At 55.9% G+C, this 23,829-nt stretch overlaps 1 protein-coding gene across 1 annotated transcript; it reads right to left on the reverse strand.

Moving 5' to 3' along the window:
• Positions 1-3,230: 3,230 nt before the first annotated feature.
• Positions 3,231-14,044, reverse strand: LOC132249541 (E3 ubiquitin-protein ligase TRIM11-like). The gene is made up of 6 exons (XM_059724898.1): positions 13,956-14,044; positions 11,789-11,881; positions 7,529-7,759; positions 6,738-6,760; positions 6,527-6,627; positions 3,231-4,534 (listed from the first exon to the last, which is right to left on the reverse strand). The coding sequence occupies exons 2-6, from the start codon at positions 11,843-11,845 to the stop codon at positions 3,993-3,995; spliced, it is 954 nt and encodes a 317-aa protein (XP_059580881.1). The 5' UTR covers positions 11,846-11,881; positions 13,956-14,044; the 3' UTR covers positions 3,231-3,992.
• Positions 14,045-23,829: the final 9,785 nt, after the last annotated feature.

Consider the following 23,829-nt stretch of genomic DNA (forward strand, 5'->3'; position numbering starts at 1 on the left):
GTTAGATGAGTATCTGGCTGGGGTCATCTAGACCCAGCACTCTTTCCTGCTTATGCAGGGGGTCGGACTCGATGATCTATTGAGGTCCCTTGCGACCCGAACATCTATGAATCTATGAATAGTTCACTGTTTTCTGCCCCACTCGGAGGCTTGGGGGGCATGTCTTTACCCTGTGATCTGTTTTCTGGACTGCTGTAAAGGCCCAGAGAAACAAACACCTGAGCATAAAATAGCAGATCCCCTCGGCTCTGAGCCTTTATAACAACAGGCAGTAGGCGCGCGTCCCTTGGACTAGGTCTCTTGTTAGCAGGAGGTTCCTGTGCAAGGACCGAGTGGATCTCTGGCTGGTTGGAAACGTTTCCCCAAGCAGCAGCTTTTGGTGGCGATGGTAGGTGGAGGACTGCCCACCTCTGCAGCTAGTCTGGCATGACAGACCAGTCCAGTGCCAAGCACGTCACGTCTGCCTGTTGAAAGGCAGAAAGTAGCCCGTGCAGGTGGAGGGGTGCCTTCAGTGCTGGAGCCTGGGCCCAAGTAAGATACGTCTTACCAGTGTCACATATCCCTCATACCCAGGAGTTTCAGCCACACGCCACCCTCCTCTCTTCCTGCGTCTCCGGCCCTGGCAGATGTGCAGTTGAAGGCACGAGGGGATCGGACGTATGATCCCCACTACTGCGCTTCCTGGCAGGACGTGTGATCCCTGGACTGAACAGCAGACCCCGCCATACTATACTGCCAGCGCGAGGGGAGCCCACGCACGATCTGATCCCAGGCTCCTCCTGCTCCGGCCAGCAGCAGGCTCCCAGGACGGGGAGCCTCAGCAGCCGACGGGGCTCCCAGCTGCCGGGCACAGCGGGGCCCTTGACTCCAGTGGGCCCGGCACGGGGAGCAGCAGGCAGCTGATCGGGCTCTCTGCCTGGGGGGACGGGAGAGTCAAGGACTCCCAAGTGCTCTGGAAGCTGGGAGCCCCGGTCAGCCTGGCCACACATTCAGTTAATGGTGTGCTGGAGACACCTCTAGAACTACTACACATCCCTTGTGTAATGACTTTGTGGCCTATTCCTGCTTTCATCACGCCATTCGCTGCATGAACGGATCGGGCAAGTCTTTACAAGACATCATTAACTGGTTATTCACGTTTGAAGTGTAAAGCGTGCCCGGCACCTCTTAGGGGAAGTTGCGTACAACTGTAACCGCTGCTGCTGGATTTGAGCAGGGCTTAGGATCCCTGCAGAGGCAGAGTGGGCAAGTTTGCAGAAAGTTGTTGCTTGCAAGAGCACACGCATGTTTTTGCTCGGGTCCTGAGGCAGGACAGGGCAGGGAGCTCCGGCCCGGGGACTCAGCCAGGCTCCAAGAAGGGAAGGCGCCAGGACCACGGCGCGCGGGGAGGATCCACCCTGCAGCCTGCCTGTGAGATCTCACCCATGTGGAGCAGGGAAGAGCTGCTCTCGCCCAGGAGGCGCTGGCAGAGAGCAGGACTTTCTGCAGCAGCACCAGCCATGGCTCCTGTGTTGGCAGTGTGACAGAGAGCGGATGTCTTGTTCCCCCGCGTGCTCCTGCTGAACGTCACTGCAGTGCAAGGTTGACGCTGGGGAGTTGTACTGAGGGTGCCTGTGACTCAACTGGGACGCCGTGTTTCAGTGCATTGATACCTGCCTTCGACAATTCGATTGCCGATATCCAGTAGTGGGGCAGAGGAAAACCAAGGCTGTGGCTGCCCCAGTCCCGCTGTGTGCCCAGGGCTGGTGGGACTGGCTGCATGTCCCACGGCTCGGACTGCCCCCGTCCGCGGGCTGGAAGAATCGCGCTGTGAGCCAGATCCAGGCCAGAGGCTGCGTTTTGCCCAGCTGTGAAAACACAGGGAAGAGCAAGGGAGAGGGAAGTGCAAGGACACAGCAGAGCCAAGCCACGCCGGGACTGTCATGAGAGCTGGCGGTGCAAGAAGCAGAAGTCGGAGCTCCTGCCAAGACTCAGGCCAGGATTGCTGGATTCAGAGTCCACAGTGCTGGGCATTGCACCACGCTCCCTGCATCGGGGGCTCCCCCAGCCTCTGTGCAGGACCTTGCCAGCCAGATGCCACCTGCCCAGGGCAGCCTGGCCCCAAGCTACCCTGAGTGTCTGTGGGGAAGAGCTCCCGAGGCTGGCGGAGCAGTCTGACTCCCATCCACTGCTCCAGAGGGCACGGCTTCAGGAAGAGGTCCTCTGGCCATCCACCGACGGGGAGGAAAGGGGCAAGCGAGGAGCTGCTTCCCCTCCACTCGAGCGGGTGGCTGGAGCAGCAGCAGCCGTCTCCACAAGCCCTGGCTTTCCTTGGTGGTTCAGGGAGGAGCAAACCCGTGTTTCAAGCACTTGTCCTGGGTCTGGTCCCTGCCCCATGCTGGTCCTCTCCCTCTGCCTGGTCTCTGCTGCCATTGCTTCCCTTCCCTAGCCACGAAGGTCATGAATGCCCAGGAAAGCACCCGGAAAGAATGAGATCTACAAGCCGGCGCCCAGGACGAGTGAGGAGCCCTCCAAGGATTTGCAGACTGCTCTCATAGTCTCTAGCTCCCACAGCCTCTCCTCCGAGGACTTGCTCTCCAAGGCCTTCCCTCCCCACCTCTGGCCCGTCTCGAATTCCCCCGAGTCTGTTTAAAACACGGAGCCCAGACTGCTCCCAGGAGTCCAGACCAGGCCAAGCTGGGGCTGAGCAGCGGTGCAGGATCTCCTCCGGCACGGCGGCCCTCTTGCTTGATGTCTTGTTCCTTTTGCTCCCACGTCCCAAACGGAAGACCTCTCGTCCCTGTAGTGATCTACCAAGACAGCCCATCGTTTTCCCCCGTGCAGGCACACCACCCACTGGACCACTTCATACCTGTGTGCTCCATTGCTTTTCTCCGAGTGAAGCCCCTTGCTGACCCGCTTTTCTATTGCCCTAGTGCAGCGGTGGGGGACGTCCGACCCACAGGCTGGGTCCGGTCAGCCGGGGACTCCCTTTCCCAGCCCCCGTGCCTGCACGGCTTGTGCCGCTCTCCAAGGAGACCCCGCCTCAGCCACGCCGCCAGCACGCGGCAGAGCAGCGCAGGGGCTGCTCCAGAGGTGCTGGGCACGGGGGACGGGCGGCTTGCTCCGGAGCCAGCGCAGAGCCATGGTCTGTAGCCTGCACGCTCCGGGCAGGGCACGTGATTAGTTGTGAGTTCAGCAACGACACTGTTCACTCCGGTGTTGAACTAACAGTTATTTATTATGTCCAGTCCTGGTGCGTGAGAGGAACCAAATGCCCACCGGCTCCTCGTGGCAGTGAAAATGGAGTCACCAGTGCCACAAAACTGCCACAAACAACTAAACCCTGCAATGCTGACCACGGGGGCCTTGGCCTGGAAGGGGCAGTGCAAGCAAGCACAATAAGACACAACAGCACGCACGCAGGGGATCGTGGCTCTGCTCCGGCTCCAGCAGGCTTCCCCTGCTAGGGATGCTGCCCCCACACCCTGCCACCCAAGCACCCCTGTCCCCGGGGCACTGAGCCGTCATGTACGTGCACGGGGTCCGGGTCCGCCTGTGCAGTCCAACCGCACGTGTGGCCCTAGATGTGGTGCGTGGCCCTGGACTCGCGCACCAGAAAGCTTGAGCACCGCTGGGCTCACGGACTCGGAGACGCATCAGCTTTCACGAGCACACGCTCACCTCCTCACACGCTATGGCAGGAGGCGCAGAGAGAAAAGGACAGGGCGTGGAGGGAGGGGAGGAGAGGAGAGGCAGGAGGACAGTGCTGAGAGAGGAAAGCAAAGTCCCAAGTGACAAACCACGGGGACGGCAGGGATCTGTACATGAAGGACGAGAGCTTGGAGCCGGTCCCTCCCAGGCTGTGTGCGTGGGGACTGGGACATGAAGCAGGTGCTGTGATGGAGACCCCAGCCCTGCCCCCACCCCGGGGGCACCGAGGGGTGGCAGTCGGGGCGCGGGGAGGGGACAGTCTGTGCCCCCCGCGGGTCATGGCAGGGACAGGGATTCCCTCAGGGCTGGGCTGGGACCGGGCACAGGGTCAGGGGAGCCGCGTTGGTGCCCCCAGCATTGACACCAGGACTGAAGTAAGGGCGCAGGGTCCCGGAGAAGGTGTCAGTGAAAGTGAAGAGATGGGACCTGTCGGTCACGTTGTAAAATGAGACCTCGCCCCCCTCGTAGTCTAGGAAAACCCCCACCCGCCTGGGCCGCTCGCGCACGGGGAGGGGGGTCATGGGGGAGGTGAGAGCCTTGTATCCCCCGTTCTGTAGCCACACGACCCAGTATCCATCGCCAGGCGATCGTTTGACCTTCCCCTTCCTGCGCACAGACTCCCTGCACACGCCCAGGGTCCAGCGCGTCTTGTCTCCCACCTCCACCTCCCAGTAGCGCCTCCCGCCCGTGATCCCCTCCGAGCCCAGGACACAGACACAAGGGTCAAATCTCTCGGGGGTGTCAGGCAGATCCTGTTGGGTGTCTCCGTGTCTCACACATTTCCGATCCTCAGACAGGACGAGTTTGGGATGAGCCGTCCCTGGGTCCAGAGTCACGTCCACTGGGGAGAGAGTCACGGGTCAGGGCCGGGGCAGGCGGTCCCCGCGATCACGGGGAATTCCCTGCGTCCCAGGACTCGCGGGTTGGTCCCTGCTGGGAAAGCACCGTCGCCCCACGGGGAAATGGGGGAACAGGAAATGGGGGGACACGAAATGGGGGAACAGGAAAGCGGGACTTCCCAGAGGGATTTTTCCACTGTTGTGAGCTGCACAACTCCCCTACAGCCATGCCCAGGCACCCCCAGCATATAAAGTGCTGGCAGGGACTGGCTCACATCCCCAGGGAGCGTGTGTGCTTTCCACCCCCCCCACCCCGCAGCCCCTGCTCACTCTCAACAACCAGGCAGGATCAGGGCAGGCTGGGGGATCCCTGCAGGGTGAGAGATCTCGCACCCTGATCTGGGTGCAGACTGGCCCAGTGCGGGCACTCCCCATGGTCAGTCTGGTCCAGGCTCATCTGACCCACAAGGGATGGGGACAGGCTGGGATTGTTCATGCAAGTCACCCGTTGGGAGCACAAGGTCCAATGGGGACAAGGTAGTTGAGAAAAAATTAGGGTAGACATCAGGAAAAACTTTGATTCCGTAAAAGTAAGTACAATGTGGAGCACACTTCCAGCAGAGGCAGTACACTTGCCATCCCTGGAGGCGTTCAAGAGGAGGCTGGACAAGGACATCTTGGAGCTCATTTGAGCCCAGTTGCCTCCTGCCCATGACAGGGGACTGGACTTGGTGATCTTATTGGTCCCTTCAGGTCCTTCTTTCTATGACTGTGACTGTGTGCGTGTAAGGAGTGGGACATGCTGGGTTTCATTGCAGAGCCTCTTCCATTCATGAAGGGCAGCCCAGCTGAGCTCAGCTGCACCTGGGGCCAGTCCCAGCTCCCCTCTAAGCAGCGCCTGCTCTAGGGTCTGGACAGCTCCAGCCTGACCTCCCCTCCCCAGTGTCCCCCAGGGGCTGTGATCTGTGCACACCTGCTCCTACCGCACAGTGCCCCCAGAGCTTGGCCCAGGCCCCAAGGACTGCCTCCACTGTCCCCTGTCCTCACTCTTGGTAATCATTCATCCAGGGGCAGGTCCAGGCAGGGTGTCCCCGCAGGGCTGGAGATCTTACACCCCACTCTGGATGCAGACTGGCCAAGGCCAGGCTCTCCCCACACTCAGCCTGACTCCAGCCTCATCTGACCCACGTGGGGAAGGTGATAGCTCTGGGCAAGATAAGTGGGATACCTCAGATGTCCCTGCCAAGCCCGCACCATTCAGGAAAGCCTCAGGGCTGATCCACACCACAGACTGAGCTGGGGCATCAAAGCCCCTTTAAGAATGGATGCCTTGACTCTCCCAAACCCAGTCCCGGGTGGAACCAGCTGCTGGGCTGCAGCTCTGTGTGGGCAGGACTGCACTGGCTGCTGCTTTGCACCATCACGGGCAGGAAACAGCTGCAGAGACCAGGCTGGGACCTGCCAGTTGGGTCCCTGTTCGTTGCTGCCTGGAGGGGGCTGGGGGCTGTGGGCACCTGTCTGCACTCCCAGGGCAAGGCCAGGCCTGGCTGAGGCTGACGTCTGGGCCACCTGCCCTTCCTGCTGCCTCACAGAAGGGACCGTTCTGCCCCTCAAATGATCAACCAGGTGGATCCCTGTTCCTGCTGTGGGAGGGAGCAGGTAGTGACAGGATCAGGGCTGGACAGCAAAGTGCTGGTGGTCTGAGATTATCCTCTTGCATGTGCCCCAGGCCCAGTTCCTGCCACTCGATCTCCTCTTTCCAACTTCCCCTGTCCCCACTGGAGTGACCCAGCCGTGCCCTGCATGGAAACTACAACGGGACTTTTCCCCTTGCCGATCCAGGGACTCTCAGACCTGGGCTGAGCAGACCGCTGCAGGACTGCAGAGGCTCTCTGCCGACACATCAGTCGCATCCCCCTGTGCTGTGTGTGCTACACCCCCCAGTGCACTCAGCACCGCTCTTGCCAATGACCCTGCCATGTGCTGCCACGTACCTGTGAATTTCCTTAGCATTTCCACCATCCCTGGGATGCTGCACGGGGTCTTCAGCTCTGTTGAAACAGCTTTTGTTTCCTGAAGCTTCACATCCTTGCTCCTAAGAGGAACATATCCCCCAGCATCGCTCAGCCCAGCTCTTCCACATGGATATGCCTGCCACAACCCAAGCAGGAATGTACTGGGAGGGGGAAGGGGAAGATACAGCACCTGTCCAAGGTCCTTTTCACATCCTAGAAAGGGAAAAAGGTGGGTAAAAGTGAATATTCCCTTGCTGGGTGAAACCATCTGTGCCAACATTTAGGGAGTTTATGACTTGTCTGTTCTATGGGCATCATTTTTTTCAGTGTGAAAATCCTTATGTCTGCCTCTGCCTGGTGCACTTGAATGCAGCCAAGGGGGATGAGCCATTTCTCTGCTATCACCTCTGTCTCAGCATTACTTTGCTCTGAACATTTTCTCAGCTACTTCCAGATTTCCTGATTTCCTTTGCAGCTGCTGACAGACATGAGAAAACCAAATAAACTGTGCTTTCCTGGAAGAGGCCGAACGTTAGTTGGACCCGGCTCCACAGCATCTCTCTAGATCACACGGTTCATTAAGGCTTTTTGTGGCTTTAATCTAAAGTTGATTCAACCAGCTATCACATAAAAGCTCCAAAAAATCCCTGTGGAAGTGCCCAATCTATACAGATATTGGGCAAGCCATGTCCAACTATTGTGCTACCATTTCTGGACATGTGCTGGGCTTGGCCCATAGGCACACTGACCTTAAAGTCAATCCCTTTGTTTTCATTTCTGTAGGCAGCTTTTATGTTCAATAACTTGGGGCTTCTCCCAAATCAGAATTTCCTCCCAGTACAGACTGGTAGATCTCTAGGATGATGGAAACTCTTGTCTGAGTCTTGGCTCAGTTTCCCCCAGTTCTGAGGTCCAGGCCGAGGGCTGCTTTGTGCCAGAAGGCAGCAGCATTGAGGGGCCGGATCAGCAGCACACGCTCACCTTCAGCAGCTCAGCAGGTGTCTGCTGGCTCTTTTCCTTTATCTCCGAGATCAGTGTGCGCAGAGAGGAGCTTTGCCGGGAGAGTTGGGCTACGTTCGCCTTCAGGCTCCGCAGAGTCTCGCTCTCCTCCTCCTTCAGTCTCTGCAGAAGCCGCTGCTCCTCCTCGCTCACAAAGCGACGCAGCTTCTTGCACTCAGACTTGATTCTCTCTCTCCGTCGCTTTACCTTGTTCTTCCAGAACAAGCAGCAAAAACAAGTGTGAGCTGTGATCTCCACTTTCAACTTTGCATTGGCAGAGGGAAGGTATGAATTCAGTGTGTGCAGCCCTTTGTCACTAGCTATACTCTCACCAGATATATAATACACACATTAGATATAGTGATGCACTATCTAGAGAAAGGATCACACAATGTCACTCGATGTCAAAGAGCACCTCACATCATGAAGTATTCGCTTTGGGTTAGAGGAGGGGGCAGAGACACTATGGGTCAAACTACAATGGGGCATGGTGAAAGGGACCTTATGGTAGGTGTCTACTACAGACCACCCGACCAGGGGGAAGAGCTGGACCAAGACTTCTCCAGTCAGCTTATGGAGGCAGTTAGGTCAACGGATGTTATTGTCATTGGTGACCTAAACTACCCAGACATTTGCTGGGAGGAGCAGACAGCCAGGTCTGACCGCTCGCGTAGGTCCCTGGCTGTATTACAGGACCTTCACCTTATCCAGGAAGTGCACAGCCCCACTAGGGTAACGCCTTGCTGGACCTGGTCCTGGCCACGGGGGATGACCTGGTGAGGGGACTGCAGGTCCTTGACCACCTGGGCAATAGCGATCATCACCTGCTGCATTGCACTATCCAACGCAGGGTGTCAAGGGCTCACACCAAGGCTGAAGCCCTTGACTTCAGATGAGTTTATGGGACTTCAATGAGCTTAGGAGACTAGCGGGGGAGGCAGTGAGGGCCCAGAAGGTAGAGGAGATGGGAGCCCCCGAGGGATGGTCATACCTTAGGGGGCGATCCTCCAGGCCCAAAGGGTAACAGTCCCTGAGAAAAGCCAGGGGGTAAGAGTGCTCAGAAACCCCCTTGGCCCAGCAAGGGCATTCAGCAATGCCTGAGGACTAAAAGGGGGGCGCACAACCAGTGGAAGGGAGGAGCTATCACCAAGGAGGAGTACTCCTCCGCGGCCCGGGAGTGTAGGAGGGCTATGAGGAAGGCCAAGGCAGAGATGGAGCTCAGGCTAGTGTTCAGGATTAAAGACAACAAAAAGTCCTTTTTCAAGTACGTTGTGAGCAAGAAGAGGGCACCAGGCAATGTAGGGCCCCTGCGAGATGCAAATGGTAATCTTGTGGCCATGTCAGACAAGAAAGCTGATATTTTTAACAGTTTCTTTGCCTCTGTTTTCTTGAACAGGGACCGGGACATCCCACCTACTAGAGGTAGGCACAATCTCAGGGATAGCTCTATCAAGCCTTCAGTCAGCAGAGATGTAGTTAGGGATCTTCTGGAAGGGCTGGACATCTTTAAATCTGCAGGTCCAGATGCCCTCCACCCAAGGGTGTTGAGGGAGCTGGCAGGGGTCATCACAGAGCGCTTGGCCCAGCTGTATGAGCATTTGTGGTCATCTAGCCAGGTGCCGGGGGATTGGAAACTAGCTAATGTGGTCCCAATTTTCAAGAAGGGGAGGAAGGAGGACCCAAGTAACTAGAGGCCTGTAAGCCTCACCTCGGTGCTCGGGAAGCTCTTGGAGAGGATTATCAAGGAGCACATCTGTGGGGGGCTGCAGGGGAGATCATGCTCAGGGGCAATCAGCATGGGTTCGGCAAAGGCAGGTCCTGCCAGACCAACCTGATTGCCTTTTACGACCAAGTAACTAAATCCTTGGGTGATGGTGTCACTGGGGATGTAGTCTTTCTAGACTTTAAGAAGGCCTTTGACACTGTTTCTCACCCCATCCTCATCAATAAATTAAGCAACTTTGGCATTGATGCCTACACAGTTGAATGGGTAAAAAAATGGCTGATGCGGTGCACCCAGAGAGCAGTGGTGGACAGGTTGTACTCAACCTGGCGAGATGTGAGCAGCGGGGTCCCCCAGGGCTCGGTCCTCAGGCCAGCACTGTTTAATATCTTCATCAGCGACTTGGATGAGGGGGTGGAAAGCACGCTGTCCAAGTTTTCTGATGACACTAAGATGTGGGGCAAGGTGGACACATTTGAAGGGAGAGGGAGGCTGCAACTAGATTTAGACAGACTACAAAAGTGGGCAGACGAGAGTAGGACAGGGTTCAACGTAGACTAATGCAGGGTGCAGCACCTTGGGAGAAGGCATCCACAGCACACATACAGGCTGGGGAGTTCCCTGCTTGAAAGCACAGGAGCAGAAAGGGATCTCAGAGTCATTATTGACTCCAAGATGAACATGAGCTGCCAATGCCAGACCGCAGCCAGCAAGGCCAGCCAGACCTTGTCATGCATCCAAAGGTGCATCTCAAGCCAGTCCAGAGAGGTGATCCTCCCCCTCTATGCGACTGTGGTCAGGCTGCACTTGGAGTACTGCGTCCAGTACTGGGCACCGCACTTCAAAAGGGATGTGGCCAGCCTGGAGAGGGTTCAGAGGAGGCCACCCGCTTGGTGAGAGGGCAGCAGGACGGGCCCTACGAAGAGAGATGGAGGGACCTGAACCTGTTCAGCATCAGCAGGCGGAGGCTGAGGGGGGACCTGGTGGCTGCCTACAAACTCATCAGGGGGGATCAACAGCAAATAGGCAGAGCCCTTTTCTCCCCAGCACCACCTGGGGTGACGAGGAACAATGGTCATAAGCTGATGGAGAACAGGTTTAGGTTAGAGATCAGAAGGCAATATTTTATAGTTAGGGTGGCCAAAATCTGGAACCAACTTGCCAGGGAAGTGGTCCTCGCCCCTACCTTGGGCAAATTCAAGAGAGGTTGGACGCTCACCTATCAGGGGTCTTGTGAACCCAGCATTCATTCCTGCCTGTGGCAGGGGCTGAGGCTAGGTGATCTGTTCAGGTCCCTCCTGACCCTAGCTACTATGAAACTATGAAACAATACTTTCACTCCACACCGAAAGGGCTGAAACCCAAACTGGGCATTCAGGATCTGGTGCTTCTGCAAAGACCCTGGGGCTTGGAGCAAAACCCAGTGGGCCACGGATCATCTCTGATAGATCTGTTGATGCTGGTGCTTTTGTGCCAGGCCTGGGGCTGTCCCTGGGTCGAGGATGCAGGAGGTGCTCCATGCAAAGAACTTCAAGCCTGTGTTGGCCAAGGGAGATGGATGGCAAGGACCCCCAGAGAGCCCCCTTCACCAACAGGAACTCTCTCCGTAGGAGACAGGCTCCTCTGCCAGTGGCTTGTTCCCTTCCAGGGTGGGGAAAGTGCAATATCCTAAAGTGACAGCCCAAGAACCAGGAAAAGCACAGGACATAACAAGAGACACGTGAGGAAGGGACTGCAGGGATGAAGAATGAGCCCGCACCAGACCCACAAACCATTACCTCTGCCCCTGTGAGAGCTGCCCCAGGCTGGGGAGCCTTGAAGTCCCTGTCCATGGGCCCAGGGCAGGGCAACAAGAACCGCCTCCCCCTTGGCCATGGGATGGGGAACAGCAAACTCCAGAGCCCCTTTCCCTTCATGTGGGGGCACCGCGGGTGAAAGAGCACAGGGCTCCCGTTGCCCGCAGGGCAGGGTAATGCAGAGTGCCCAGCCTGCCCTGCCCCAGGACACCGCAGGAAGGGCTCTGCACCAGTCCTCTTCTGGCTCAGTGATCACCATCGTGATATGAGGCATTTAGGTTTCAGAGAACTGCTAGAAAAACCTCATAGAAACCAAAACACTGATGTGATGGAAATCCTGCTGCGGTGCCCAGAGCCCTGGGACAGCTGGGAAAGGCAGAGACATGGGCTTCAGGGTGTGCAGAAAGTGAAGCAGCTCTGGGAGCAAACATGGCTCCAGCTTGCAGAGTGTGGCCCATTTTATGGGAGGTAAAGTATGTCATCCAGGCCAGCAGCAGTGACTCTGTACTCCCCTGGAAGAGTGGCAAGGAAGGGGCTAAGCTGCCAGCACCTCAGCCCAGTGTGGTCCCAGCTCTCCCCCAGACCGCAGCATCCCCCTGATGTCTAGGAAGAGCTCCCTCCATGGCACACCGCCCCTGAGGGGGCAGATCTTACAGCTGCCCCCACCCCGCAATGCCAGCTCTGCATGGGGATGAGCTCTTGAGGACACAAACTGGCACCTGCCTTCCACGCCGCGGTGCTGTCCTTCTCCTTGGACTCCATCGCCAGGGCTCTCTTCATCTTCCTCAGAGGATCCAGGACTCGCTGGAGCTTCACCTGACAGGAGAACCATCAGGTCCTTATTCCTGACCCTGACACACGCTGGGACAAGGAGGGCTTCATACGAGATCAGTAAATGTGCAAGGAAAGCAAGCAGCAGAAGCAGCCGTGTGTGGGGGTCTGGGGCCCCGGGACCAAAAACCCAGTAGAGTCACTGGCCAGGACTGTGCCCAGGGCAGCGCCCATCCCCGCTCCTCTTGAGCCCTCTTTGCAGGGTCTGGCTCAGGGGCTCTGGCACCGCGTACAAGACGCAGCTGAAACTCTGCTGTGAGGGAGAAGTCACCTCCGTGCTGCTCTGCAGACACACGTAATGAGCGGCAAAAACCTTCTGTTATTTAGCAGCAAAAAAAAATGGTGCAACATTGCCCTCCAGCACCAGCAAATTCCAGCTGCTGCCCCTCGACAGAAGTGCATTTCCCAGAATGCCCTGCACCCACGTGCCCTGCTCCCCCACTCATCCTGATGCTGCTGCACTAAACGGGCTTGGCCAAGAAGCTGATTCAGAAACGTCCCCGTGGTGTCTGACCCTGGGGGTTCGTGCCCGTCCCTGGGATGCACAGCTTCTCACTTAGCTTGGGCCAGTTTGGGAAACAGGCTTGGTTACCGCTGGGGCAGGAGGGGTGGGCGGCTGGAAGGGGGCAGGTCTGCAGCACACAGGCTTTGCCCTGGACCAAGGCCCTGTTGCATTTCCTACACCTGGTCCATCTCCACATCCCCTCTGGTCTCCTCCAGAGGCTTGTCCCACACCAGGGCCCGGCCCCTGTGACAGAGCCAGCTCCCATCCCTGTGCCAGGCAAGAAACATTGGCAGGGCAGGGTCCGAGGGCAGACCTACTCAGAAAAGTCCAATGGGGCTGCGTGGCTATGGGAGCACCCAGAAAAAGGGTCCATGTGCTGTCGGGGACAAAGGAGCAGGTTCCCTGTTGCACACAGCCATGTCTGGAGGGAGCCAGCTCTTAATGGTCCCCGAGAGCTCCAGTGGGCTCAAAAACAAGGACCCGGCACACACGACCCCCCAGTGAGGGGAACGCACGGCTGGTTTTGGAAATGCTGTGCACCGCACGGGGAGATGCAGAGCTGGGACTCCCAGTCCAGCACCAGAGTCCAGTGTGGTTCCCGGGAGGACGGGAAAGCTCAGGACCAGGCCGGTGAGTGAGACCAGCCTGGAGAAGGGAACTTGGTGGGAAGGAAGGTAACGGACTGGGAGTGAGTGGTGCCAGACTGTTCCTAAAATGATGGAAGGGCCCTATGAGATTGGCACTTCATGCACAAAATTAGAGAAAAAAAGCAGGACAATTGATGTAATTAGTGTGAAGGAGGAAGACTCATAAATTCAGAAATAACTAGCTGATCTTCGATTAACCAAGGGAGATTGAATTAATTGATGATTAAGTGCTTAGCCATGGATTGGGTGGGACTGTGGAATTCATCTAGAATTAAATGACGAATTCATAGATAATTAATTTATTGTTGGGGGAATCAAGGGAGGCTGGTGACTAATCATGAAGTAACCTCCTGTGGATTAAATAAAGCAGGGGGATTCAGTGAGAACCACTTGATCTTGTTATAGGAAAGGGGGAGTGTTGAATTCACTGATAAGGAAGTGCGATGCCGTGCACCATGGGAGACAGGGAACTCCACTGATGTTTGACTGAACTTCCATGGCTTTGGGGAATAAAGCAGCCAGTGAGCAGACAATGAATAGACTGAGGACTGACTGAGGTACCCTACGAAAGGCCTGAGGGAGCAGAGCGAGTGGCAATTGCTGACTGAGGGGTTCAGGATCCCAGGGGTAAGGAAAGGCTACACATTTCAACACCAGGTTGGGCGTAGAAAGGAACAGGCTGCAGGAGTGGAAAGAGCCTGTGAAGAGGCCGGTTCTCATCCAGGCAGATCTTAGCCCTCCTCTTATCACCTGACCTCTCTTCAATCTTCTTAACAACAAGGCGTGGGAGGTGAGACCGAAGGGAACTGGAGGCGGAGACCTGGACAAGAGAGGCGGTGGCTGCCGCATGCTCCTACCAGAGGGTGCTCTGCCCCCCCTTACCCCACAGCCCTTCACGTGCTCTGACCTCCAGCACCCCGCACCAGCTTCCACCTCTGCTCGGAGCCTAGGGGCGGAGCTGCCGCAGGCACTTCCGGGGAGACCGGGGCGCCTGATTGGCTGCCCGAGCGGGGCGGGCTTTAAAGCCGCAGGTGACGTAGTTCCCAGCACTCGGGAACCGGGAGCGGGAAGGAGAGGAGTCAGCGCACGTGTGTGCCTTTTCCCGCTGACGGACCGGCGGCGGCAGAGGAGGAGTCGGCAGCGGGGCAGCAGCAGCTGACCCCCGAAGGTAAGTGTGGCGGAGGGACCCTCCAACTTCTGCACGGAGGACACAGCTGCATTGCAGACATGCCTGGGAGAGCGCTGGAGTGAAACACCTGGGATGCCTGGAAAAGACAACTCGGGACTGTGGGAGAAGCTGCCTAGTTTGACATGTCTGCTAGTAAGATCCAGGATCCACCAGTTAACCACGTTGATATGAGCCGTCCTCGTTAGGTTTCAGTCAACACACCAATGTATGCACAGGGCAGCTATGAACTTGGAGCTATTCACAGAATTGTAGAAAAAAGAGGGTAAAAGGGACTCGGGAGGTCAGTTAGTCCAACTCCTGCAGGCCCAGGCCAGTGTGCACCATGCCAGACAAATGTCTGTCTGACCTCCGCATCGACCCCTCCCCAGACAGACTTCACAACCATGTATGTATGTTCTTGCATGTCGGTGTGCGCGTGCATGTCTGTACATGTCTGTGTGAGTGTGTGTGCATGTGTCTGTATGTGTATGCATATGTGTGCGTATGCGCATGTGTGTGCATGTCTGAGTGTGTGTCTACCTGAGTGTGCCTCCATGTGTCTGCATGATTGTGTGTGCACGTGTCTTTGCATGTATGCATGCATGCATGTGTGCCTGCGTGTGTTTCTGCATGCATGTGTCTGTGCATGCACATGTGTGAGTGCATGTGTCTGGACATGAATGTATGTGTGTGCGTGCATCTGTGTGCATGTGTGTGCATATCTGTGTGCATGCTTGAGCATGTGTTTGTGTGTGCATGCACAAGCATGTGCTTGCATGTGTGTATCCATGTGCATGTCTGTGCATGTGTGTCTGTGCGTGTCTGTGCTTGTCTTCGGGCATGCATGGGTGTGCATACACGTGTGTGCATGCATGTGTCTGTGCGTGTGTGTGTGCACATGTGCTCACATGTCTGTATGCATTGATGTGCTTGTGTGCATGTGTGTGCTTGTGTGCTAGTGTGGGCTTGTATATGTGTGCATGTGTCTGTGTGTGCCTGCATGTGCAAGTGCACATGCCTGTCTGTGTGAATGTGTGTGCATGCATGTCTGTGTGCTTTCATGCGTACGTGTCTTTGTGTGTCTGTGTGCATGTGTCTGTGTGCATGTGCCTGCATGTGTGGATGTGTGTGCATGTGTCTGTGTGCATATGTGTATGTGCCTGTGTGTGTGTGTAGTGTGTGCTTGCATGCATGTGTGCATGCGTGTCTGCATGTGTGTGCACGTGGGTGTTTGTGCATGTGCATCTCTCTGCATGTGCACATGCCTGTCTGTGCATGTGTCTGTGTTCATGGCAGTGAGAGAGTATATGTGTCTGTGTGTCCATGTTCAGAGAGTGTTTGTAGAGTGCGCGCCCGTCTGCATGACTGTGTGTGTCGGTCCATATGTGCATGCATGCATACATCTGAGTTCATGGCATGGGAAGCGTGTTTATATATCCACGTGCAGAGTGAGTAGGGTGCACAGCAAGCTCTGTGCCTGGGTGCATGTGTCTCTGCGTGTGTGCACACATATGCATGTGTGCATCTGTGTTCATGGCAGGGAGAATATGTTTGTGTCTGAGTGCCCATGTGCAGAGAGATGGTGAGTCATGAAGGACACGTGTGCACGGCGGTGGCAAGTGCGCAGCGGTGTAGGCAGGAGAGTGGCGGTGTTAAGCGGGAGCTCCCGCAGGCGTTGCTGGCTAGACCAACGAAGGAAAAATCGCAAGTATAGCCCGGGTCAGACTGATCACCTGAACCACCCTCTCCGTGAACACGAATCTCTTAGTTCACGCTGAAGCCGCGGAGCGCCTGAAAGGGGCTGAAGGAAGGGGACTTAGTCCTATCACTGCTGAGGCCAGCTTACTGAATTGTACGGTTCAATGAAATGGGCTCAGCAATACTACTAAGGCCAACCCATTGAACTGTACTACTGAGGAATGAAACCATATTTTGGTTTTTGGCTTCTCGGAATTGTAGGATTGTAAGTATATTATGAAAATAATAGTATTGATTCAAATTTAACTTTTAGTTGTAATTGTAGTTGTTTTTGTAACTAATTCTTATAGTATTGTTTGGGAAGGAAGTGCATTCGGAGCATTGCCTCTGAAATATGTAATTATTGTGTTTTTAATGTTTGTGGTGTTTCTTAAAGCTAAGCAGTGTTATATACGTAGCAAAGAGTTTTAAAATAAAATTGTGTTGTATAAATTAAGTGTGTAATCATTGTGAAATCGTGCAATCAGTTAACTACTCCCCCAGCCAGTGCATCAAAACGAATCAGTAAATTGTGTGGGATTTTCTCTATTCCATAACCCACTAGAGACAGCGAGAAGCGAAAGCTCCGTAGGCTCGGTGCCATTGCCTCTCTTGCCTGCTTAGGGGAGGCGCGCCGGGTCCGCGAGGGTCCGCAGTGCTTGGAGATCTTCACACAGAATCTCTCTCTCTTCCTCCCTCCTCCGGCTTGGGCGGAAACTACCCAAGCCTTATGTACGGCTAGCAAGCCAATCGCTAGCCGCCACGTGTGCCTAAATTAGGAATCGGCCAATAACATGGCGTGGATCCTAATACAAATGGCGGGAACTTCTTTACAACGTGTATCACTACGATGCAAGAAAAAGATGCACACTGCAAAGAAGCTACAATTTTGTGGGAAATCCCCCGTTGCACCAGAGCTCTCTCTTGCAGCAGAGAGCTCTACCGTGCAAAGAAAGCGACAAATTGGCGGGGAATAATTTAGCGGTGCCGAAGCACACACACAAACAAAAAATCACAACTTTGGGTTGTGACAGCAGCATGGAGCAGCAGCAGCCAGATGCTGCCCCCCACCTGTCATGGCCCCATCACGTCCATTTAACTGAGTCTGCCCTGCCCTGCCTGCCTGCCGGGGTCCCCAGCTAGGCCCCATGGAGATCCCACCAGTCTGCCCACTCTGGCATCCCCAGCAGTGGGTTTGGAATGGACTGGTCTGGGCCAGATGGGATTAATTGCCCCCCCCCCACCCCTCCAAGCTGGGTCAGCACCACATCCTGCCCTGCCGCACTGGGCTGTGCCAGCTGGACAATACCTGGGTTCTGCCCAGATATCACAGCAACCTACCCAGTGCCTTACAGTGCAGGTGCTAAGGTGCTCAACTCAAGTAATCAAGTCCTACTGCAATGAAATCAAGTAGTATACCTCCAGTTTAGGGTGTTGGCTCAAGCAACCATGTCATAACATAGTTCAGCAGATGAGAAACCTCCCAAGTGGTGGAGGGTTTTTGTGTGTGTCGGGTTCACCCACAACAGCCAGAGATGGATCCAAAAAACTAACATTTACAACCAACCAAGGGACAATGACCTCCACTCTCAGCTTTGTCTGCACCCTGCTCTTCAGCCCTTCAAGAAAACTATGCGTTGAGGAATGAGTATAAGAGAAGGATGCAGCTGCCAGCAAGGCGCGCTCATCTGAGAAGGGAAACCCCACACCGCCCCATGCTAACCTGTGCCCAGCTGACCACCCGCAGGGACGGATCCACGCCTGGTGGGAGGCTGCAAAGATCAGAACCGCTTCCTCGCCTGTGTTGGTGAGAAAACCACTATTGTGGCTAGAAATACTGGACTGGATTATAGCTTGTTTTATTTGCAATGTAACCCTAGGTGCAGTGCTACCCACGGCCACGGCGGGATTCAGGGTCTTGCAGTGTCAAATAGCCTCGGTCAACCTCCTGGCCCTAGGGCTGGGGCCACCTCTCCGTGGTGTGCTTTCTGAGGGTTTCCCCACACACTGGATACAGGCAGTCCAGCTACTTACAGTTTATTATTTACAAAACCGGAGGTGGTTCATGCACCCACTTTGAACGCCTTCAAGAGCAATTTGGATGCTTATCTTGCTGGGATCCTATGACCCCAGCTGAGTTCCTGCCTTGGGGCAGGGGGCTGGACTCGATGATCTGCCGAGGTCTCTTCCAGCCCTAATGTCTATGAAATCTATGAAAATCTATGAAAACAGTCAACATCTGAATGAGGTTAAAGCAGAAGGGAATATTGGTAATTGAATGGTCGAAGACAGGTATCAATGCACTGAAACACGCCGTCCCAGTTGAATCACAGGCACCCTCAGTACAACTCCCCAGCGTCAACCTGGCACTGCAGTGACGTTCAGCAGGAGCACGCGGGGGAACAAGACATCCGCTCTCCGTCACACTGCCAACACAGCAGCCATGGCTGGTGCTGCTGCAGAAAGTCCTGCTCTCTGCCAGCGCCTCCTGGGCGAGAGCAGCTCTCCTCTGCTCCACGTTGGTGGGATCTCACAGGCAGGATGCAGGGTGGATCCTCACCAAGTGCCGTGGTCCCGGCGCCTTCCTTCTCGGAGCCTGGCCGAGTCCCCGGGCCGAAGCTCCCTGCCCTCTCCTGCCTCAGGACCCGAGCGCAAATACGCGTGTTCTCTTGCAAGCAACAACTTTCTGCAAACCTGTGCACTCTGCCTCTGCAGGGATCCTGAGCCCTGCTCAAATCCAGCAGCAGCTGTTACAGTTGTATGCAACAATTAAGCTTCTAATGGCCCCCAATGACTCTCTTGCCCAGGGATCCAACAACCCCCAGGCCACCACTGAAACGGGGACCAGGCTCAGCAGTTGAGCTCCCTGATACTCAGTTCCTCACTAGGGCTCTGTGAAGCGGCTGTCTCGATTCGGTTTTGGATTTAGCCATTTCGGAGGGACAGTGATTTGTGTGGGTGTTTTGGATTATTGTTCTGTTTTGATTCAGTCGAATCTGTTTTGTAGTTTCGACGCTGTTTCAGTGATTCGGCCGTAGGCTGTGTGGCGGGCCAGTAGGGGGCGCTCCTGTCTTGAGCCGCCCACCTCCCTGCGCCCGCCCACCTTCCAGGCTCCGAGTGCCTCCCTGGGGTGCCTCCTGTCCTGCCGACCCCTTCCCTGGAGCACACCCGCTAGCCTGGGGTTCCCACTGCCACCACCCACGGCTCTGGACTCAATTCTGACTCTGCGCACCTTGAAAAATGCAGGCCTGATTGTCCAGTGAGTACTAGACCCAATACAAGCACTTGGGGCACTTCCCAAGTCAGGGGCTTATTACAAAAGTCTCCCTTAGTCCACAGACCTAAGGGGCCTCCTCGACATAATTTAGACCCCCCCCCCCCGCCCAATAAGTCTCCCACACGGGTCACAAGGAGAACTTTATTGATTACAGCGGGTAGGGTGAACACGGGGTAAAAGGTAGAGCAATATCAGAGGAATATCAGAGGAATCCCATAGAGCAAACCAGTGTGGCTGAGGTAGCCTTTTGATCTCGCATCTGAGTTACTGTAAGCTAAATATCTAGTCTGATCTCGAGTAGCTTACTCACTCGCATCATCCAGAGGTGGTTGGAGTTTCCCTCTGGAGGCAGGGCACTCTTGGAGCATGCGGTGATGAGGAGGGAGCCAGTTTCAAATTCACCTGGATGACCGCATGGCTAATGACCACCTTCTTCCTGCACAGAGCGCAGCTTTCAGCCTCTGACTGAAGCAGGACTAGCACATTTCCAGTTTCAAAAAAGAGGACACCTGACAGGAAGGAGGGGGTATAATATGATTGCAGGGGGGCAGAGATATGTCTGTGCCCTGCCCCTGCCCCTCACTGCCAAGCCACAGCCACCTCAGCCCTGCAGCTGCCTATCACTCCCAACCCACAGTCCTCTGGCACTGCCTGTGCCCTGAGCTCCTGACCCACCGTCCCCTGCCTCCCCGCCCCGGTGCCCCTCACTCCCGTCCTGCAGCCCCCTGCTCCCCGCAGCCCTGCAAGTGTCTCCTGGAGGGCACGCAGCTCCCCCTGCCCCTCCCCAGCTCCCTCCCTGCCGGAGAAGCCGGTGCCTCCCCTGCCCTGCTGCAGCCCAGTGCCGGCGGGGGGGAAACTTCGGTGCTGAGCAGAGCAAAATCCCAATTCCCAGACACTTGGTGATATTAAAAACAAAACACCCAGACAGAGATGGGAGGACCCCAAAGAGGACATGTCTGGGAACACCCAGATGTATTGTAACCCTGGACTGAAGGGACATGGTTTGTCTTTGCTGACCTGCTGGATGAGGAGCTACTTCCCATGAGGGTCCCATGATGCCCTGAGGAAGGGGAGGTCACTATGTCTCTTCCCTCGGGCTGGCAGAGGTTTCTGCATGCAGGGGTTGTGCTGCTGGCTCTGGTTTATTCCTGCAGTGACCACTCTGCTGCCTCCGGGCAGGGGCAGGGCAGTGGGTGCGTTAGCTGGTCTTTAGCTTGGGCTCCCAGTGTGCTAAGCATCAAGCATGGGGGAGGCCTGTTGGCCTGAAATCCATGAGGAGGGTCCCAGGGAAAGCCACTGCTGCCCCCAGCCCTTGCATTTGCTCACACAGGGCTGCCACGTGAATGCCACTTTCTCCTGCAGGTCCCTATTTCCCATGGGCGGTGGCTCTGGCCGTGATTCTGCCCCTTGTCGTTCTCCTGGGCAGTTTCTGCCTCTGGCGGCAGCACCGTGTGAAAGGTAAGTAAGAAAGGGGGAAGACTGTGTGGAGAGGTGAGCTCCTCGGAGATGGGACAGGACAGGATGGACGGGGCTCCATCCACTGCTCTGAGAGGAGCTCCAAGCACCGGGATGGACTGAAGCTGTGGGAGGTCTCTGAGCAGGCCAGACCCCACATCTGAGCCAGGAAAGGGGCCACGTGGATTCACAGCCCTGGAGCTCGGTGAAGAGCCCAAACCGAACACCGCAAGTGCAAAGTGCTGCACCTGGGGAGAAGGCATCACCAACACACCTGGAGGCTGAGGGATGACCTCGGCAGCACAGTGGCAGAAAGGGATCTCGGAGTCATAGCTGACTCCAGGATGAACATGAGCCACCGATGTGATGAAGTGATTGGTAGAGCTAACCACACTTTGTCATGCATTAGCGGGCGCATGATGAACAGGTCCAGGGAGGTGATGCTCCCCCTCTATGTGGCACTGGCCAGGCTGCGGCTGGAGTACTGCATCCAGTTCTGGGCGCCGCTCTTCAAGAGGGGTGTGGATAACCTTGAGAGGGTCCAGAGCAGAGCCACTCACATGGTTAGGAGCCTGCAGGTAAGGTCTTACAAGGAGAGATTGAGGGACCTGGATCTCTTCAGCCTATGCAAGGGAAGGCTGAGAGGTGATCTTGTGGCCATTTACAAATGCATCGGCGGGGAGGGGGGCAGCAAGAAATAGGAGATGCTCTATTTGCCACGGCACCCCTTGGAGTAACCAGGAACAACAGCCACAAATACACAGAGCGGGTTTAGTTTGGACATCTGGAAGAAGTTCTTCACGGTTAGGGTAGCCAGAATCTGGAACGGGCTCCCAAGGGAGGTGGTGCTCTCCCCTACCTTGGGGGTCTTTAAGAGGAGACTGGACAAACACCTAGCTCTTTCCTACATGGGTCAGGGGGTCGGACTCGATGATCTATCGAGGTCCCTTCGGACACTACCAACTATGAAACTATGACACTACAGCGAGCTGTCCCACCAGATCTGTGCTGCTCAGCTGGAAACATGGATGAGGAGGGAGGATCTCTGTGCTGGGAGCCTATTAATGTGCTTTTCCTGTTGCAGGGAAACACCATTACCATGGAAGTGGTTTTCCTACTCGCAGGAGAAAACCACTTTCTTGGCAGGAGGCAGTACCCTGATGGATGTAATGCATAGTTAGTCTCCCACTTTGTCTTCCAGTGGGAAGATCTCAGCTATACAAGGACTTTATGGAAATGGGAGACTCCTCCCTCGCTTTCTCCTGTGGCCATACAGCTGAGGGCAAGCAAAACTCAGGGACATCTGAACCCCGATCCTCTTGGTGTGGGCCTGCACGGAGGATGCCCGTCAAAGGATTTGGAAGTATCTGATGCCCCAGGCAGGGGTGGAGGATGCTTGCTGGTAGCAAGGCTTCATGTGGTTCTTGGATGACTCATGGATTTGGAATTGATTTGACTGATTTGATTTGGGACATGAACATTTTTCATTTAAAAAAAAAAAAAGTGTTTGTCCCAAATTCAATTCTCTCCTCAAAGCTAGGGCTGCTCGGCCGGAGATCGCCTCACAAGAACGGGCTGCACGGCATGCTGGTGTGCTAGTGTGTCTCGTGCACTGTGGGGGCTTCCTGCTGGTTTCCTCCCTGGTCTCCAGGGAGCATGTGGGTGAGAGCAGGGTCTTAGGATTGCCAATGGCTGTGACCTGACCCGGTGTCTCCAATTGCGGAAACACAGAAATCGCACTCGGGACGTGCAAGGCCATTCTCACACAGGGCTGGTGCTTGGGCCCAGCTGCTCTTGCTCCAGCTGTGCTGAGCAATGACGGTCGGGCATGACGATGCCTCCGTGTCCTGCTGGACTGTATCCCAGGGCAGGCCCCCAGGTCCATCCGCACCTCCTTCACTAAGCCCAGGCTGACATGAGCATGTGCCCGACAAAGGCCCCTCTGCCCCATCCCCTCATGGACATGTCTCTTCTACCCTGGTCCCAGGGGCAGCTACTCTCCATTGTCCTCACAATTAGGGGCAGGGACTAGCTGCAAGGACAGGGGTTGGCCTAGGATGGACCCCACCTGGTATCCAGCCCAGGTCCATGCCTCCCGCTGCTGACCCACTTCACCTTCCTCAGTCCCATCCCAGAAGCTCGAGGTCAGCTCAGTGGATGGACACAGAAAAGAGCAGGAAAGGGATGAGGACAAAGGGACACAAGAGTGGAAGGGCCCACGTGGGCCCCTGACTGCAGGGCCTTGTGGCCACAGGCCGTCACACAGCTGATGTTTAGCCAGAAGGGTGCACAACAAAAGCCATCCAGGCCCTGCTCCCCTGCATGCACAAAGACCTCTGACCCCGGGGACAGGTTCCCTTAGTGGGAAAACCCACCAAGCTAGAGAGCGTACAGTCTGGCCCAGAGCAGGAGAGACAACGGCCCACCCAACACCTTGGGCACCTGCAGGGGCAAGAATGTATTGGGTAAAAGATGCCCGATGGTCCCAGTAAGTGGAACCAGCCAGCCCACAGTCTTGGCCAAGCTGACCTGGGGGATAATTCCCTACTTCAGTACGAGCAGGGAACCAGCCCCCCTGGGCCAGTCTCTCTCCAGTACAGCATCACCTTCAACTACCCCTGCCATAAGGGCAGGAGTCAGAGGGGACCGGGCAGGGGGATGGCTCCTTTGGAAGAGACCTTTAGAGCAGGTCCTGGAGGGGATAGGAAAGAGTGGGGCAGTTTGCACCATGCCCTGGAGCAGGTCAGTCCGAGGCAGCAGGGACGTGGTGTGCAGGGAAGCTGATGCACACCTGTCTGTGTCGGCCCATCCCCTTACGTGCGTGTGACAGTAGGCGCGTGTGCACAAGACACTACGTCACTGAAGCAATGAGCTAGGGGGACGTAGCTTGTCAGTACGACATAGCATCAGTGGGCACAAACCATGATGCCAACACTGTATCACCATAGTGATGAACTACGTTGCCATAGCTTGTCAAAAAAAAGTAACCGTGCATCTCTGGGACTGCACAGCCCTGGCAGCACTTGATTTAGTACTACATGTCCACAGTCCCAAAAGGATGACAGGAAATAGGTTGCAGCTGAAGCAACCAAGAGCTCTGTCCTGAGCTGAAGGGAGGCCACGGCATCCCTCACAGCACAGGGG

This window comes from Alligator mississippiensis, chromosome 1 (assembly GCF_030867095.1).
Source record: "Alligator mississippiensis isolate rAllMis1 chromosome 1, rAllMis1, whole genome shotgun sequence".
Taxonomy (NCBI): Eukaryota; Metazoa; Chordata; order Crocodylia; family Alligatoridae; genus Alligator; species Alligator mississippiensis.